This window comes from Drosophila biarmipes, chromosome X (assembly GCF_025231255.1).
Source record: "Drosophila biarmipes strain raj3 chromosome X, RU_DBia_V1.1, whole genome shotgun sequence".
NCBI lineage: Eukaryota > Metazoa > Arthropoda > Insecta > Diptera > Drosophilidae > Drosophila > Drosophila biarmipes.
In genome coordinates, this window is record NC_066611.1 from 3,298,591 (window position 1) to 3,317,909 (window position 19,319).

The following is a 19,319-nucleotide window of genomic DNA, read 5'->3' on the forward strand; positions in this document are numbered from 1 at the left end:
TTCAATTGCGCGAAGCGATCGGAAGTGGGAAAAGGTTGCGGGCTAAATTAAATTGTGTCAAGTGCCTGGTACTTTTTTCCAACTTGACATAGGTTAGGGTTTTCCAGCGACTGCGGCAGGTGGGGTTGTGAAATGGTTGTACAAATAGTCGCTCAACGGGAGGGATTACCCTGCGATCTCTGTGATCTTTGGGTTTCCATCCTAATCAGTGGCTGGCCGAATGCTTTTCCAGCGCAGACTGGTCTGCTATTTTTAGGCCACACCTCGCCGCTCTTTTCACACTTTGTGGGTCAAGACGCTCCGCTTGTGACGTCATGGAAGAGCGGCGCGTGTTCGAAAGCCCAGCTCCGCGCCTTGGCCGCCAAATTCTGCGCCTGAGTGTGTCCAAGAGTTGGCGGCGTCATCTACGTCATCTACGCGTGACGCATGTCCCACCTGGCGGGGCCCAAGTTCATTGCGTAGGTCGCGCGCAGAGTCTTTAATTGGGTTATTAGGAAACGATGAGTGCGCCGCGTTTATTTTTGGCACCTCGTCCGCTTTGCCATGGTTATAATTGGCCATGGTCTGCTACCCCAGTCCCGCGCGTTCCGGAAGCAGCCAGTTCCAGCTCCAGCTCCAGCTCCAGCTCCAGATAGGGCTACGGCTACGGCCTCGGCTACAGATACGGCCACGGCTCCCCCATCTCCGTCTGGCTGCAGTTGCCGGACGGACTGGGATTCGTTTTAATTAGCCGCTTATTGATTGACGCCAATGGAAACATCTGAATCTGGCCCGGGGCTGAATCACGCTCATCGCAGAGATAAGGTGGGCGGGCAGCCGGTTGACTAATTGATTGATTGCTAAATGACCAGGTCTAGGGCAGGTGATCCTTCTCCCGGCCCCTGCTGCCGCCCCCAGCCCAGCCCAGCCTAGGCCTGGCAGCAAGCAAACACAGCCAAAGGTGGAAGCCCCTGGACAATTATGCGCGGACACTCGACTCGTTCTCGGCTTTGCAGCGGCGGCGGCAGCAGTTCAAAAACCTCGAAATAAAATGCAGCTAATACCCCGAGCCGAACTTCTGGAACCCCTGGGCCCTGGAGCCCTGAGCCGCCTGCCCTCCCCGCATGGGCTGTATCAAATTTTGTTTAATTGTCGGCCGGGCTCAGTGCCCAGTGCTCAGTGCTCGGTGTTCGGCACTCAGTATGCAGTCGTCTTCCCAGACATGGATTCTTCAACATTGTAAGCGCTTTTGCTGCATTGGCATCTTGTCAACCGCCTGGGCCCCCGTCCTCGAGATGCTTTTGTGCCGGCGGCAGATGCCTCTCCATTCCAGCCACTGGGATGGATGGCTGGCTGGCTGGCTGGCTGGCTGGCTGGCCGTTCCCGTTTCTGATACTCACTCTGATTCCGATTCGGATTCTGGAGCTTCTGATGCCTCCGATGCCCCAGCCGCTGCTCCATTTGCTGGGCGAGTTGTTTGCGCTGTAAATCGATACATTTGCACTTGGCTACTTACAAATGTCCGTCCAGTCCGCGGACAACAACACAGGCAACAGGCAACAGGCAACATGGACAACAAAACACAGCGACGACGTGATCTCAGTGCGGCTCTGATGGTGGTCATTGCATGCCACCAAAGCCACAACAAGTTGATCAGGCTGCCCGGGAGTGGGGCACGGTGGAGTGGCCGGGGCTGGGGATTGGGGATTGGGGCTGCGGCATGGGGCATCCTCTATCTAGGGCTGGGTCGCAGGCGCAGCTCCGCACTCGCAGCCCTGATCGGGTTGCAGTGCCCCACCTCATTAGCCTTATTACATGTGCCACATCAAATTAACAACAAGAATCTGCTGCGATGCTGCTGCTGTGCCAGTGGCAGTTGCAGTTGCAATTGCAGTTGTTGCGGCCGGGCCAAAAGGAAAAACCAGTAGAAGCGATCTGAGATACTTTCCGACTTGCAGATACTTGTTATAAAACTAAAAAGTACATTATAAACTCATATTTATTTACCAGCTTAGTTACTTAACAAGATATTTTTAGATCCCAAAGATAAAAGTTGCTAGCACGTTAGACCTACATTACAATTATTGTGAAAGTGATAAGATAATTACTACCCAATTTGAATTTTCGATTACTATTACACTTGATAAGCTTTTATGGGCATGCAAAGATTTTCGACAGCCTGACTCATCTGCCACTTTTGTTTACGGAAACCATTCCAAACGACTCAAATGATTAATGGGCCGGAATCAAAGATATAATTTGTGTGTTTATGGGCAGTAATTGTGCGACCCGATAGTATTTATAGGCCCCGCCATATACCCTTGATTCGAGGCCGTTACAGGGTAGGTCGCAGAAATCGCTCGAGAGCAACAGCAGCGACGGTGGGAGCCTGGAAGTGGCGGCGCTGCGGAAGGGGAAAACGCCGAGTTTCCCCCGGGGAAAGCCCCTGCCCGCCGCCGCCCAGCAGTCTCAGCTCGACGACCCTGCCCCCGGCGGTCCCGCTCCGATTTCTGGGTCATATTTTGCCCAACTTCCAGTGACATTTGAAGCTGCCGCCGACACCGTGCAAAAAATACAAATAAAATAAAAACAAAAACAAATGAAAAGCAACAGCTACAGCTACAGAAACAGCAAAAACAAGCAAACAAAAGCGGGCCAAAGGCAAAAAATCAAAAAGCAACCAAAAGCAAAAACAAATAAATAAGAAATGCAGGCAGGCACGACATGGTCAGGTTGTTTTAAGACCCGACTGCGCCGCGCTTTTTATGAGCCAAAGTTGCTGTTTCTGTGGCCGTTCGTATGTAAATCAAGTGGATGCGTTTGGCGCGGCTACGTGTACGTGTGGAATCTTGAATTGCAATTTCAATAACGAGACACGGAACACTTTCAAGAAGAGGCCGCCGGTTGAGGCAGCCGGCGAGGCAACACCCGAAAGCAGCAGCTCCAGTGGAGCTGGGCGAAGACTAGATACACTAGCTGCGGGATAGAGATACTTTGCCAGCAAAGCAGTCTTGTCGCGGCAAGGCAGCATGCAGATGGGGGAGAACCCTTTCCTTTTCGATGCCATAACTGGGGTTATCCAATGGCTGGTGCAGGCGGTGTTAGACTCTCCTAGGGTATCCCCTGTCGACGCCGCAGAACGTCCAACCTTGGGGCACCCGAAATGAGCCATCGGTCCCGAGCTGAAGAATTCGAAAAAGGAAATCGCACTGGAAACGGCAGCGGCCACAGAAGCCGAGACAGATCTGGGGGCACAGCGCAGGCGATCGGAATGCCGTTCCGGTTGGCCCTCCATCCGAGGAAAGGCAAAATGACCAAAGCAACAGAAAAAGCGAGCCCGAAAACCGGGCGAAAACAAAAACATTAATTGCTCATCAATTGCTGGGAAAGGCAATCCGAACGAGTCCAAACTGACCCACACAAACACTTGTTGTTTGCGCTGCTCCCCGGCTGCTCCCCGGCCGTTCTCCTGCCCGGCTCCCCGGGTCTCGGGCTCTTCGGTGGACACTGGCAAGGGATTCCGCAGGGGAGGGGCGGCGTCAAGGCCGTTGCGCCTATGCAAATCGCCAACTTATTTTTGGCAGCCGCATCATCACAGACTCTGCGGGCTCGCTCTTTTTGTTTGGCGACCCAAAGTCGAAACGGAAGTGTTTTCGCGATGTGTAAGAGCGCCAAACTCGGAGCTGGGAGACCGGAGACCGCGGCTCGAGTGAAGTTTGCCGGCTGCCAAGCCACTCATAAAGCGAGTGGAGTGCTTGAATTCACACGCGATGAGGTGGCCATCCGAATCTCGGGGAGAAAACGCTTGGGTTGCCAAGAGGATCAGCAGCTCAGCTTAGCTGGCCCAACACGGATCACAGAGGGTTTGGCCCCCGCATCTCAGACTGGGAGTGCTATTACAAGAGATCCAAATGGACGTTCTTAGGGGAAAACAAAAAAATAAAAAATAGGACAAAGTGAAAGCCATCGTAAATAACCATTAATAGCAAATGTGGCTCAGGTATTTCAAGGGACACCCGCTTGTAAATCATGTTTCCCCTAGCAAAGTATCTGCATTCTGTGGACATGACAACGACAATTAGTACATGCACAGAGCCGACTTAAACGCCATGTTAATTCATTACTCTCCAGTGCTTTGCACAGGCTTAGGAGTATTTGTTGGCATTGGGAATGATAGATGACCCTTTGGGTATCTTAATATGGCACTTAATAGTGAGCTTGCAACAGTCAACACTTGACATTTAACACGTTTAAGCGCTCTATTTGCCAGAAGCTGACTTCTGATAATTAATTTGTATTCCCAGCTGGAAGCATGCTGGCTGTCAACTGGGCTGGGGCAAATTACGTTAATCCTTTCTGTCAGTACTGGAAGCCCTGGGATATACAATAAATAAACATGAAACCCTTCAACGTAAGCTGACCTATCCGTATCAGTCTTGTTATTATTATAATTTAACTCCGAGCCAGTCGGCATTACTGTTTAAAAGTTGATCCACCTGTTTTTAGTCTCCTTAAGAAATTGATCGGGTAAATCAAGCACACACTAACACAAGAAATAACGCAGTGCTCGACGACCTCGTCTCTAAGATACCCGCTACTCAGCTAAGGGAAGTGCGAGGGAGATGGAGATGTGCATGCAGCAAATCGGCTGTTTTAGAGATTTCACACCTTAAATGCTCATAGCTTTTCAATAAGAGGTCCGATTCAAACAATTTTTTGAAGTTTCAAAGATCTCAAATCTTTGATCTTAGATTTCAATATGTAATTTTTTTTTGGTAACATAATATAGTAAAGGTAAATATATCTAACATCGTAACTGTTTCACTTGGACAAATCATGCAATTTAATCCGTTTCGAACAGTATTGTTAATATTTAACTAAAATGTTCAACTTTGTATCAATTAAATATAACAAATTGATTAACCAGTGCTCTTATTAGAGGGAAAAAAGCAATAAAACCCTGCCACCTGACCGGAGTAACCCCAACGGGGGTTGGGGCTAGTGATTCCAATTCTAGTTGGGTTTATGGAGCCCGTTGAATCATCGTGTCTTGCATCTGAGATTAATGGCTGGCTGCCCCAAGCAGCCATGACTAACCATGTAGCCACCCATGCTGCCCACCCCAATCGTCCCAATCGGACGCTCAATCACCCTGCCCTGTCCCAGCCCCAGCCCCATCCCCCGTTGTCAGTTTGCCAAGCGCGGGGGCGGCGAGTGTCAATAGCCCGCTCAGCGCCGGAATCCGAACGGAACGGAGCGCTCCCGCGGAGCAGCGCTGGAAGCAGCGTTCCCAGCGGCGCACGCGACACTTGTTGACACATTGGGGCCGCCGCTGCGGAGCGGCAGCGCTGCCGCGTTGGCGTTGTTGGCACGCGATAAAGTTCGCGGCTCGCGCTCCTCCAATTAGTCATAGAACGGGTCTGCGGCTCCGGCAATGGGTCACATGGAGGGGCTCTGCGACTGGGGGCTGAATGCTAATTACAGATCGGCCGGCGACGAGCGATAAGCGGGCGATTTCAATTATGTAGCCACCACGCATTAATATTAATAATGTCGATAATAATCCGGCGAAGGCGTAGCATTAGCCGTGCGATTTGTAGGCATCAAGGGATCAGGGTATCAGGGTATCGGGCTATCAGGGTATCTGGGTATCTGGGTGTCTGGGTGTCTGAGCACCGGAGTATCAGAGTATCAGCTATTAGGGTATCAGGGCGTCGGGCGCGTTTATCGACTGTTCGCCCCGGCCCCGAAACTGACAGCAGTGGCAATTACAGCGAAATTCGCAATTGGCCGAGGGTCTTGCAGGGGGCTCGCCGACGTCACAGAACACGACACCTACGCAGCGGAGTGCCAAATGCCAAGGGCTAAATTTAGCGCCAGGCGCTGAGCTGGACGAGCCGATTGGGTTAATTGGATGCGCTGGAACGGGGACGCATGGCGAAAATATCACGGGCCTCAGTTGGGATGAGCCAGCCAATTATCCCGGAGACTCTGCCACGGATAGGTCAGGGAAACGCCAAGATGCCTTATCCCAGATGGCTACTCAGCAGACGTTGCGTTAATTACTATTATTAGCCGTTCGATAATGCTCCTTGTGTCACCGATCCCAGTATCTGGCGGATCGCTCGACTGATTAAATTCCTGTCCCCCACCACCGCTATCTAGACTCCCACAAGTGCGAGATACAACTCCCCAGAGGGGCTAGATCCCTCCGGCCGAGGAACTGCCGGTGAGTCAGCCCATTCGTGTGTCCGGCGAGTGCCAAGTGCCCCGGCTGGAGTGATGTGGTGGATGTGCTGGATGCCCCGCATATCCACCGCCGCCCCACTGAATGGAGTGGCTGGTATCTGGTGTATGGCGTTGGCCATATCACAGTATCTGGGTGCCTGGGTATCTTTGCTGGCGGGGGCGTCGCGACGCCCGTCTTGATTATTCATTCATGGAACGGCATTAGTCAACACCCACCGAAGACAATTGGCTGCTAGGTGAATTCCCTGCCCGACGACGCCTCAAAGTTCAGCCTGTGACGACGCGTGGCGATAAGAGTTCAGTGGAAAAGTTGGCTCAATTACTGTTAACCGGCGTTGAATCAAAGCCCTTACTGCCTCCCGCCCCAGGGGCGGTAATTAGGCCCGAGCCATTAGCCCACAGTGGGCCGAAAAAGCCGGCCCATCCACCTGGCCCCTGGTCCGGCGACCGCCCCGTGCCGACCCACTGTGGCTGCAAACTTTTCCACCGGCCCGTATCGCTGTCGGGCCCTAAAAACGCGTCATCGACGGCCTCAAGACCCCAGAAATTTGGCACAATTCCGAAGGCGTCAGCGTGTCATGCTCTGACTTGCAGGCGCGCAACCGATTACGACACGGGGGATGACACTGCGAGTGGATCGCCGATGAGTTAGGGGGCAAAGATCGCCCGTTCGGGGACCGTGGTATCACGTACCAGGTATCTATCAGGGGGCGGGCTAGGAGCTACCCTGCACCGGGGGCCCCGCGGATCGTAAATCACGGCGGCGATCTCGCCGAGATACTGGAGCGGGCCGGGAAACTGGCCTACAAAAGGCTATCGCCGAGCCATGGGAGCGTCCATTCCCAGTTCGATGGCCAGCCAACGGCCAGCCGGTGTGCGTCAGTGGCTTTTGCTTTGGGCAGATGATCTAATTACCGATCAGATTTGCTCGCACTCTTCGCGGCCAGCGGAAAGTTCCGCGGCCAAGTACGTGCCACAGAATGGGAACGTGATGGCCTTGCGAGTGCGAGTGGGCTGCAGTCCGAGTCTGGGCCCAAGAAGCCCGGAGACTGGTCCTAACAGCTTGGGTAGCTTGTGGTTGGCACAAGCTCCGAATCTGGGCATTAATGTGAGAAAGTGCAATAAAGTGGGATGACTAGGCACAAAGCGTAGCTACCTACCTTTGATGACCAAGATCGATAGCTTAGGCTAGTTAATTTAGGAAAATATGAATATAATAAAGTGCTTTCAAAGTAACAAAGATTTGGTGATTGCCTTTATACAACACCTTGATATTAGCCAGCTAATAGCTCCAACTTTCGCTCCTGTTCGCTGTCTGCGGAGGAGGGCTTCAGCCGGCCCGATGTGGCACACGTGGCTGATCGAGCCAGAGATCTCTCCAGGGCGCCCCAAGATTTCCCATGGCCTCTGGCCGCGGCCGAAAAAATCCCCCGCACTTGAAAAACATGATTTTTGAACCCGGTCCGCAGTCAATGCAATTAATTTCGCATTGAGGGCCCCGAAAACTAGTCGCGCCACGCCCACCCCCCCAGCAAGGGCAGTTGTGTGTGACGCAAGCAAGCCTCAATGGCAGACGCGCAGAGTGAAGGTGTACATAATGAGGCACACGGACAGGGCACACGTACGCACACCAGCGCGGCCCAAGAAAAATCCCCTGGCAAAGGTTGTGTGGGAGTCGGGGAGGGTTCAGGGGGCGCTCAGGGGGCGCTCAGGGGGCGTTCGGCGAGGGTTCGGCGCGGGCTCAGCTCGGGTGGGGTGGCTCAGCGCCCGACTACAGACGTAATGGATGAAAAGTAAATATAAATATGGATATAAGTGTGAATGGGGGCTCTGCCGCGCCGCTGCCCAGCCGCTGCCTCTGCCGGCGTCGCTGGCGCGCCAATCATCGAATCAAAGCCAATAACAATTATAAGCGTGGCGCGCACTTCTGACTCCGGTTTCGGTTCCGATTCCGATTCTTTCGCACGACGGCACTTCGGCGACTCCGTGACGTGCGCGCCGCCCGCTCTGCCGGGGAGATAGCACCAGGAGGAGCAGCAGCGGTAGCGTCGACTGCGGCAGCGGCAGCGACTGGGACTGCCTTACAGGGGGCCGGCGATTTTCGTATAAATATAAAATTATGCGACGACCCGAGACCATGAATCAGTTTCGCTTAGACACACGCCAATGCTAATTGTCCCGGTCTGTGCCTGTGAACCGCCCATCAGTCCGCGAGCCACCGCCACCACCACCGCCACCACCACCACCACCACCTCACACATCTCGAGCACAGCCCAGCGGATCCGAGGCAGTCCTGACCACTGATCTCCCCCGATCTGAGATCGCGCAGCCAACCAGTATCGCCGACACCCACCGCGCTCCAGTGCCATGCACGGTGCCAAAATAGAACGTGATCCGGCCCCGAAAATGCGACTCCACGGTAAGTGCGGGCTACAAGGTCCGGGGTTCTCCGGCCCGGCAATTAGATCACCGCTTTCCCACAAGGTAGCTTTCCCCGGCGCTCGCAATTGTTTATAAAAAGATGGTTCGCTGGCCGTGATTACGGCCCGGCCACGGCTACCCCATTACGGAATGCCTTCGATCGGCTCCCATGATTAATGCTGAGTGTTCGCTGGTGCCTTCTGTCTGCCGGGTGAATCCCCTTCCGAGCGGCGAGTGAGCGAGTGATCGAACTGTTAATAATCGGCTTCGACACCAATGCCAGTGCCAGAAAGCGGAGGGTGGCGGTGCGACGAGGCCACCTACCCGCCTCCGAGAGGGGTCCACTGGTTGTGCCAACTTGAGTTTTGTATTCGAGGGGAGTTATCAGAATGAGCAGTGTTCACACATTCGAACCGAATATCTTCCCTCGGCATCCTATCAAAGTTAGTCATCATAGAGTCTTACAGGGAGGCACTTAAAACGTTCCTCGTGTAGTGTGATTTTGCAGGTATTCCCCATCAAAGCTAGTTATCAAGGTGCCTAAAAGGCAGCAGATCAATATATTCCATTGATACTCCCCATCAAAGTTATTTGGCCTAGTGACTTACCATCATATCCCAGCAATGTTGGTCCACCTAGAGTTTTACGAGGTAGTGCTTAAGACTTTCCTCAAATCAGATACACTCCTTACAAGTAAAGCACTCAAAGATACCCCAGATAAATAGAGCCGGTACAATCCGCCAACCTCTCGGATTGTTCCCCAGAACACGCCTCTTAGCTCCCCGATAGCTCCTATCTCGCCAGATCCCTCACATGACCGCGCCAATCGGTCGCGTGCAATCCCCTCCAGCCGCGATCTAATCGGCGATCCGCTCACATGAGTTCCTGCTGGAACTCCGGATCTGTGGTGGCCAAAAGCCATGCGATAAGGACTCTGCACTTTCTCTGTGGCATTAATCATCGGAATCGGATTAGGTTTCGCAGTGGGCCAACACCAGAACCTTCCAATAGCCCGATTAGCGGCCAATTAGCGATTGCGGCCTTGGCCAGCTGATCGCCGGCAGCGGCAACAACAACTAGCCGGGCAGCACGTGCCTTATCGCGGTCGCAGTCGCCGCTGCAGCGCAGCCGCCGTCGGCGGGGCAGCGTTATCGAGTCGCTGACCTACGGCAACACCGCCGGAGCAGCGGCGAGAGCGGCTCGCCGAGCGGTCCGCCGGCTGGTGGGCGGCCAGGTGGCAGCGGCCGTCCGCGGCTACGTCACCGCTGGCCGCAGACTCCGCCGACGTCTGGGAAGCGTCTGGTGGCGAAAAACCCAAATACCTATGAGTAATCTTTCTGGTGAAATTCAGCCAAAAGCGGAGAGGCGGCCGGCGAGAGCGAGAGCCGCAGAGCCGCAGAGCCGCAGAGCCGCAGCCGCGGAGCGTGACAAATGCTCAAAACAATTTCGAAAATTGCTCAAGGCCCGATCGACAGGCAGGCTGCTGTAATGCACTCACTCGCTCGCTCTCCGCCGGCCGAGGGCCTGCGAGATTGAGATACTCCGGCATTGAGTGCGTGAGCACGGGCGGCTGGCTGCCAGCAGCTGGCGGCGGCTTACAAATCTTCCAGCGCCGCTGCAGCGGCAGTCACTTAGCCAGCAGCCGTCGAGCAGGAGAGACCGTGGAGTGAGCAGCTCGCAGCCAGCCAGCCAGCTAGCCAGTAGCCAGTAGCCAGTAGCCAGTTAGCCCAGTTAGTTAGTGTTAGTGATAGACCGGACCACCAATGCCAGCCTTTACCTTAAACGGTACGCCCGGGCCTCCCCCAGCTGCCCCTTGGCCAAGCCCCCACTAACGCACCCACCTCTCCCCCTCCGTTTCCCCGCAGAGAGCAGCCAGCAGAGCCACAGCAGCAGCAGGAGCAGCAGGAGCAGCAGCAGCAGCACACACATCAGCCACGGCCGCCAGGTGCTGCTGGTCGCCATGATCCTGGCCGCCTGGATGCCGTCGCACACAGAGGGCCGCCACCTGCGGGACAAGGTGGCCCTGGACTACGCCTACGAGGAGGACAACTCCGGACGCTCCTCGTCCTCGTCGGCGGGCGACTTGCTGCCCGCCTTCGATGTGAACCCGTACCGCGGCCTGGCCGAGAGCTTCGGCGAGGGCAGCTACGACAGCGACCTCAGCCTGAGCGAGAGCAGCTACGAGGAGATCGCCCAGGCGGCGATCCGGGCCGCCAGGCGGGAGATGCGCCGCCAGAGGACGCGGCACGCCCGCAGCCACAACCTGCGGCTCTTCGCCAGCAAGTCGGATGTGCCGGAGTGGGAGAACCCCTGCGGCGGCACCTACACGGCAGACGAGAGCCTGGGCGACAGCAGCGCCAGCCAGGGACGGGTCATCAAGCGCAAGGTGAGCAGGGGATCCGTCCCCTTGGGGGACACACCGGAGGGTGGGCCGGGCCAAAGAGCTCAGCCCGAGAGTTTTGTCACTCCGAGAAGCATTACTCATCGTTCTCCCTCCGCTCCCTTTCCTTGCAGCACCTCGAGAACCTGCGGAACATCACCATGAGCGAGTACCAAGACATTACCCACCGCGCCACGCTGGAGTACGGCAACCACCAGCACTGGCAGCGCGAGTACAAGTTCCTGCCGAACATGACGAAGCCCACGAGCGCGGTAAGTTGAGTGATGAGGCCGAAAGACCCAGCTGAGACTGCGGCTGCGGCTGAGCTGGAGATGGAGATGCAGATGGAGTGGCAGGCTGAGACAGAGCGCAGCGGACCTGCTCCGCCCTGGGCGGCGCAGACCAGTTTCCCCTGTCGGCCCGCCTCATTTGCATGCCCTTCCCAGGCCGCAGCTCGCAGCTCGCAGTGCGCACTTCCCAGTTGCCAGCTTCTCGGCTACCCTGCTGAAGAGCCAAAGAACTAAAGAACCCCCTTCTCCCTGTAGGTGAAGCTCAAGACCTGGTACCGCCACATGCAGACCTTCGTGGGCAGCTTCTCGTACCTGGGGCGGGCGCAGTACAAGTTCCGCAAGGACCAGCAGAAGAGCATCAACGAGGCGGTCACCAAGGAGCTGCACGACCTGCTGGTCAGCGCCCGCTACATGCTCTGCGAGATCGAGTCGACCATCAACTCCTCGTACCCCAACAGCAACGGGGCCAAGCTCAGCCGGGTGAGTCGCCAGGCCATGGAGGACCGGCTCAACTTCCACACGCCCGCCAACGGCTCGGCGGAGGCGGACCAGCGCGACCTCAAGGTCAGCAAGGAGCTGTACTTCCAGTACCTGGACAACGTGTGGAAGACGCTGCACCGCGTCCTGCGGCGACCGCGACGCAACAGCGCCGAGCGGCGTCACCTGGCGGCGGCGGCGACGGGCCGTGGAGCGAGCGGCCTGCGGGCGGGCAGCTCGGAAATGCTCGACCTGGGCTCTTCCAGCGCGTCCGGAGTGAGTTCCGGCTCGGACGGCGGCTCGGTCGAGTCCTGAGCTGCGCCTGAGCCAGCCAGCCGCGTCCGCATCACGCCCTTCCAGTATTACAGCGAGTGCTGCCGAGAGCCACATTCCCAGCTCAGCGCCGCAGCAGCCTCCCTGCTTTCCAGCTTCCAAGCCAAATAGAGGACCACCCGACCAGCCCAGCGGGACAGAACGAAGAATTTTTGTCGAATGCCATTTAGACACGTACTTTAGTATTTATTATTTATTGAGAGCATCGAGTATTAGAGCGCCTTCCATTCCAGTTGCCAAACGAAGCGGAGGGGCACCCACCCACTCCGGTCCACTCCGGACCACTCCAGCCCACTCCCTTTCCCCACTGCACCTCCATCTGGCCCAGAGCCACCTCGACTATTTATTTCCCATTTAGAATATGGCTATTTTTTCTCTATGTGTAGTAATTTATTTATTTATTGTATACCCATACTGTATTTACACCAATTTATTTGTGAACGGCGAGACAAGCTTGCCAAGGAAACCCAACAAAAACCAGCCACAAACAAAAAAATGCTTAAATCTACTGTGATTTATTTTAAGTACTTTTTTTGAATAGTCCTTAGTGAATGTGAAAATCGATTGTGAACGAAACGAGGCGAAGTACTGTACAGACATTCTTGTGCTTAGTTGTAAGTTTGTGCGAAATAAACCTAGAAAAGACAAACAGGACTTGCGATTCATGGGCAGGGTTTCAGGGGCTTAAGGATGAAACTCAGCATTCTAGATTTTTCTGATATCAGCTGATTGATTGTGCTTGCCGAGGTCTGCTGAGGTCTCTGCCACTTCCGATCAAGAGCTTATCGGGTGTTATTACCATTATCAACCCGGTATGAGTAACTAAGTGCTCTACTAAATATGAAGGCCCATAAAGAAAGCCAGCTTCGGCTTGATTGTTTTACCACTTACTATAAAAAAAGTGTTAGCCATTCACTTACCCAAAAAGTTGAAATTATTGATGGCTTATCATGTGGTATTTTATGGATACCCTTCGTCAATAAATGCATCGATTTTAAGGTAAGTATTTGCCTCTGTCATACGTTCTACAATTCTTCATTTTCTTTAAGTTTGACGGAAATATGACAAGATACTCTTTTTTATGTAGTTATACGTTATTAAATGAATGCAAAAACGTTATTTTTTATCAGACTTACAAAGAATTCAGTAACTTAACTGATATGTAAGTGATTTTAGGGCCCTAGTGATGCCTTTGGATCGTAATATCAAATAGTTCTGAGTATAATAATTCTACCTATTTTTCCACGTCTGGCATCTCTGCTGGTACTATTTCGATAACTGTTAATTATGAATCAAACAAGATAGCTAAAGTACTACTATACTTTTACTCTTATCAGCAACGATTAGAAAAATTAACTTCCGTTGCCGCTTAGTCGATTGAATGCCTATAATGTAACTAATTTGATCTCTTTTCGCGATCTGTGTTGCCACTTAGTGCAGGCAGAGATGCCAGAGTTGCACATCATTTTTAAATCTGAAGTTTAATTAATTTTTCATTCGCAAAGAATGATGAATAATAAAATAGTTTTTATGCACACAATTTTTTCTCATTATACGAAATGATTGCATTAATTGTTACCGTTGTACAAAATATAACCTTTATAAGGGTTTCGAATCCCCTTTGAAAGGATATACAAAGAGTAAAATAAAAAGCCAGAAAATAAATGGTAAAAGGTCGAAGTAATCAGCGGGAAATTCTAAAGCAAGTCAATGGCTAACTCTTGCCCCTCTTCGACTAGTATCCGCCTATACTTAGTTCTGTTTGTTGTAGCGAGGCTTGTCGCCACACTCAGCGACTTCCAATTGATAGCCCGCCGATCGGTTCCCAATGCACTTCAAAAGGCTTTTGACACTTCCGATCGGAAGCTGGCTATCGGGCAATTGTCGGCCGTATCTGCTCCTTTATGGCCCAATGAGCTCGGCACTTGTGCCGTCGTCCGCTTGCCCGATAGAGCCCCTTAACCCAAATATCTCATTTTGGAGTGGCGCCCCTCAAGCCGCAGAGGCCCAGAGGATCGCTCGGTTTCCGTTTGCACTCCACGGAGGAATCCGCACGTCCGCTGCCCGCATTCCTTATCGAGGGCGGTCACCTTATCGCGTTATTCATGCCCGAGGCATTCGACGAATGCAGCTCGCGGTCGCTTAGTTAACTTACCGGGCGTATTGGTCTTGGCCAGTGGTCAGAGTCACAGTCGCACTGTCTAGGCGGCTAGCCGCCGTTGCCTTAGGTCGCACTGCAGTCGCATGCCAGCGGTTTTGCCGCCGCCCCCGCTCGCAACTGGGCGCATTACTCATACGACGCGTGGCCGCTGTCACGAGCGGTGGCGCGCCCCCTGCCGACCGCCGTGGAGAAGCGCTGCAGCGGCGAGCTTTTGCCAGCTCACTCTTGCTGCCCAAAAGTAGGCAACAGTCTGTGGGCTGCCAGTAAGAGTATGCCACAACGGGCATGTTGTGTTGAGAACCGAAAAACAATTGAAAAATGTTAAATACTTACACAATTTAGAGTTTTAAAACATATTACAAAACTGTTCCATTTAATACCAAACATTTTAATTTGATCGAATTCATTTGAAAGTATTTAAATCAAGAAAGCAAACAGTAGAAGTAGTAGTCTATGTCCGCTTTTAATATTTTATGTCATAAACTTACATTTTATATATTTAAAAATATAAATGTACTTAGCTTAAATTTTATATATTCAAGTTTACTATTACTTTTTGAATTACACATTTTTACGTAGGCTATGTGTCTATCAGTTTGGAAGCTATCTCGATTAAAATTCTTTATATTTCTATTGCTGATAGAATATAAGTCGTAATCTATAATATTTTAAAAAATCTAAAAAATATTTATATATCTTCCGTTTCTTCTAAGTATTAACTACTACTCTTGTGATTATCATTACGAATTTATAGAAATCCGGCTGACTTAATCAATGCTGACCTAGGAACGATCGGATAACAAATGTCTAAATAATGCAGAAAAGGATATATATCGTTTTCAGTAAGAGAATCCAATGCAGCAGTACAGGCTTCTCGAAAAACTGCAGTGTTCCTTGGAAAAATAGGTCATAGAAAGCTCTTTTAAAACCTCCCAAGCTCCCAAGTTGAGCCTATGTATAATACACGTAGACCAAGTAGTTTCTACATCTCCACCGGCAGCGCCACCTGGACGGGATTTCCCCCTATTACTGGCAATACAGGTTCTTTATGGCAGGGCCTTTCAGCCCGCGTTCAATCGGTCCCAGGTGGTTGAACGGCTGTGTCAACGCCTCCGCGGGGAATTCCCCTTTTGGGCGACACGAGAGGCAGTGCCTGGGGGCGGGGAGCGTGATATTTTGGCGCCGCAGGAGCTACGTTTCCGCTCGTAAGCCGGGCTTAAGACGCTCCTCGGGGATGGGCGGAAGGGGGTGGGGCGGGGCGGTGCGGACCAATCAACCGCGTGATGCGATGACAACCAACTTTCGATGCTGGCATTCAGGCACAAATCGCCCATTAATAATTTGAATTAACTTTTTTCGCCTAGCCAAACACTCGGCGGCTCGAGCGAGTCGGGGCAGCGGACGCACTCACACTGGGATACGTGGGATCCGTAGGATACGCGGACACCCACGCACACCCACACACACGTACACGGCGGACGCATTAAATTCAATTAACAAGACATTGTAAATATTGTCACACCTTTCACAAAAGTCAACACGAGGCCAACACTCGAAACTTGTCGTTGTGTTGCTGCCACTTTATTCTTTGTGCATGCTGTGTTGCCGCCGCTGCCGTGTTGTTGCCGCTGGTGTTTGCATATGGATAAAGCGGGCGCGGGCGGGGCGGCGGGCGGCCTACACAGAACGCAAAACACGGGCTACAAATAAACAACAGCCAGGCGTGGATAATTGAAATAGGAGCAGTGTGCATTTCCCAAATAATAAGCCCAGAGATTTGGAGCGCGCCTGTTTTGCCCGCCTTTTTAATGAGCCCAAATAAAAAAGGAAAATTTAGCCACAAATAATTGATGCGGGAGACCACAGTAAAAGGGCGTAAAGTTGTGTACAATCGAATGAAAATGTGCGAACAAGTGGGTTAAAAAGTTGAATAAAACTGGAAATTTGCCTGGCAACGTGGAGAAATACGCAATTGCAATGTGTTATCACGGATTTTCAAGATACTTTGTCCTTTTAAAAGCCACACATCATTTCAAAGGAACTTGTATCCTGGTACTTTCAATAATACAAATATTTAAGACTGAAATGACTGCCATAGGTTATTATTTAAATATTCTTGCCAAAGCTGTGAGAAAGAACAGTTGAAATTCAATAGCCTTTTTCGCGACTTTTCAAAACTTTGTCTTTTTAGAAGCTAAAAATCTTTATAAACAAAAAACCAGCACTTCTTCCTCACATTTTTTCAAAGAAACGGACACTTACAAAAAAATATGACTGAAATGACGGTCTTCCTTGCTTTTGGAATAACACTGCTGTCTTTATTTTTCAAAGATACTTTATTCATAAATTCTATTCTTTCTCCGGATTCAATCTTTTCAAAGGGACTTTGTAAGCAGATACTTGCAAAAAATCCAAATATTTATGACTGAAATGACGGCATCATTTTATTTTATTTTTTTTGCAAACGCTGAGGCAAAGCAGCATTTAAAATTTAAAGACATCGTAATCACGATATTCCAAAAAATATTTGTGTTTCAATAAAAAACTGCATTTTTTATTGGGAATAAGCCATATTTAAGGAACTTTGGTACATAATAATTCGCGCCTTTCGAAGATACTACGCGTATAAAAAGATATAACTGTACGACCGCAACGATTGCAATCTTTTATTTAAAAATGGGGATTCGCATTTGGAATTCAATAACATTGTTCTCATGAGCTTTCAAAGATTCTTTAGTTGTCTATTTTAAAAATAAACACATTTATTCACTAAAATTAAATATTTCTAAGGAATTTTCTCATTGTTTGGTAATAGATCAACTCATGCCATTTTAAAGATGCTTTGCATTTAAAATAATAAAAATATTTATGAGTGAAATGACTGTCATTTCTTGTGTAAATATTCCCTGGCAGAGCTGAGAAAAATCAGTCGAATTCAACAACATTGTTATCACGACTCTTCAAAAACACTTTGTCTTCAGTAAATTAAGCACATTTAAAACGCACGTAGAAGCTATTCATTCACTGGAATAAGCAACGCAAAGCAACCTCGGGACCTCTTTTTCTCACTGCACGGGGCTGGTAAGCAGCCAGGTAATGGATCAATTCCCGGCCTGACAACTTGCCAATTTTTGATTCCAGCCCCTCCGCCAGGCGCTAAGGTCAGAGGTCACCCGGCTGCGGGGTATTACGTATGCGAACGTGAGCTGGGCCCAGACTTGCCCTCTGCGGGCCAGTGTGTGCGCAACCGTGTCTATTTGATATGTTTGGCCTGTCTGCCACCCAATTCGACGACTGTCGCGACCAGGAGACGCATCTGGGAGGGCGGACGCGCGCGGCTGGGAGGGCGGACGGGGTACGCTCGCCTGCGGATTAGCGGTCTCGAGGAGATGCACTTCGCACCCGAGTCCTCCGAAGCGGAGGCGGGACCCGGGGATGCCTGACCTACATAGCAGGAGGGGGAACAGGCACCACCCCGGCCCCCAGCGCACCCCCACAAACTCCGCCCATGTAATTACGGAGCGCTCGGCGACCGACTGGGGGCCACTGGCGCCATTAACCCTAACGAGGCGGCGTCACTTTAATGAATATCGGGTTAATGAATATTTTATAGAAAAATGTGCAATGTTCGCAAGGCCGCAGATACCCGGGCACGGGCACGGGCCCGGGCACCTGGACTGGTCAATCCGAGGAGCGGTGGACCGGAGCAGAGCTCTCTTCTGGTTTTTTGCGAGCTCTACTTTGTGGCCCTGTCGCCGTCGCTGTCGCTGTCGCCATGGCATCCCTTTTATCCCACTCAATAAAAATTGCAGCGCAGCGCAAAAGGGTCACGTACTTTAATTTTGCTTACTCCGTGAATGAGTGCAATTGAAATGAATAGAAATGTGCAGCCGCCCTGGTCGTCGAAATGGCAAAGCCGTCGCCTGGACACCCTGAATCCATCGGATGCCTGCCCGACCCCTGGCCCCGCTACGTGTGAGCTGCGGACAAATTGAGCGTGGGCGACCGGCTGACGATGGCTGAAATATTTGCAGAGTGCCCGAGTGAAAGGGTTTCCGGCGCATTTGCATGGCGAGGACGCATGGGATGGCCGGGGTGGCGGGGATGGCCGGGATGGCCAGCCCAATATTAGAGCCCGCCCACTCGATTTGAAGGTGCCATCAGCCGGCTCATAAGACTGGCCAAATCCCCTGGCGGGGGCATTTAAGTTAGATGGGGCAATTAAGCTGCGAGGCTGCTGCTGCTGCTGCTGCCGCTGCTGCCAGGGGCAGGGGCTGGTGTTTTTACTCTACCTTAATGGAACCGTGACACACTTCTGTTGCACTTTTAATGCCCCACCACGCTGCCCTGACAGCCGTACAGCCGGGCTCCCGCCGTCGCTTCATTTTGGTCTACTTCTCGCGCTGCTTGGCAGCCTGAATTATTAAATGAAACGGAATGATCGGAGTCCGCAGCGGCTATTCTTTCATTTTCGCTGCTCCCACTAATGATGTGCCGCGCTTAGCTCCGTTTTCCGACCAGCGCCGGCCATAAATATTCATAATTGTTATCGTGTGTTTTAGCGTTAATTAATAAACCCCGTCCCAAACAGCCTCCCCCTATGGGGATTAGTTTCTGGCCATTTTTTCGGACAGGCCCTTTGTTCGGCCCTGAGTGCCGAGCACCTTTGAGGGCTCCGTACATCCGGGTGTAAATGGGACTTAATCGGTTTATTAACCGGGATCGAGGAGCAAGCCCCTTGACCTCGAGCCTACAGAACGCCCTGGCTTTGGGCAATTAGGCATCCGTTTTCATTGCCATTTGGCCATTTTGAGCCACATTGTTTGGGCAATTAGCCGGGCGCACACCGAAGTCAATAATAACTGGGTATTGCGGATTGCGGATTGGGTGTGGAGCACTGAGCACTGCGTACTGAGCCCCTGGCCAGCAACACCGCCGTAACTCAGGGGTTTTAAGTTGCGCCATTGATTTGCTGCCGGGGATTTGGCCAACGGGGAATCCAAGTTTGGGCCTCTCGGAGGAGTGTGCT

General features: G+C 51.9%; 1 protein-coding gene across 3 annotated transcripts; it reads left to right on the forward strand.

Annotated features, from left to right (window-relative positions):
- The first annotated feature begins 10,309 nt into the window (after window positions 1-10,309).
- Window positions 10,310-12,709, forward strand: LOC108033035 (uncharacterized). 3 transcript variants are annotated; one of them, XR_007763982.1, is made up of 5 exons: window positions 10,310-10,434; window positions 10,515-11,035; window positions 11,164-11,301; window positions 11,575-12,303; window positions 12,363-12,709. XR_007763982.1 is itself a non-coding variant. In XM_050887531.1 (4 exons), exons 1-4 carry the CDS (start codon window positions 10,413-10,415, stop codon window positions 12,109-12,111), a joined length of 1,218 nt encoding a protein of 405 aa, XP_050743488.1. In that variant the 5' UTR covers window positions 10,310-10,412; the 3' UTR covers window positions 12,112-12,709. The 3 variants fall into 3 exon arrangements, 2 of the variants coding, with proteins under 2 accessions (XP_050743488.1, XP_016962651.2); XM_050887531.1 differs by having other exon boundaries at window positions 11,575-12,709; XM_017107162.3 differs by having other exon boundaries at window positions 10,316-10,438; window positions 10,522-11,035; window positions 11,575-12,709.
- The last annotated feature ends 6,610 nt before the right edge of the window (window positions 12,710-19,319 follow it).

Excerpts from the sequence above, each read along its gene's own strand:
- LOC108033035 (XM_050887531.1), top strand. The coding sequence starts at position 10,413 with ATGCCAGCCTTTACCTTAAACG. Across the intron at positions 10,435-10,514 it reads GCCAGCCTTTACCTTAAACG|AGAGCAGCCAGCAGAGCCAC; the intron begins GTACGCCCGGGC and ends GTTTCCCCGCAG. Across the intron at positions 11,302-11,574 it reads TGACGAAGCCCACGAGCGCG|GTGAAGCTCAAGACCTGGTA; the intron begins GTAAGTTGAGTG and ends TTCTCCCTGTAG.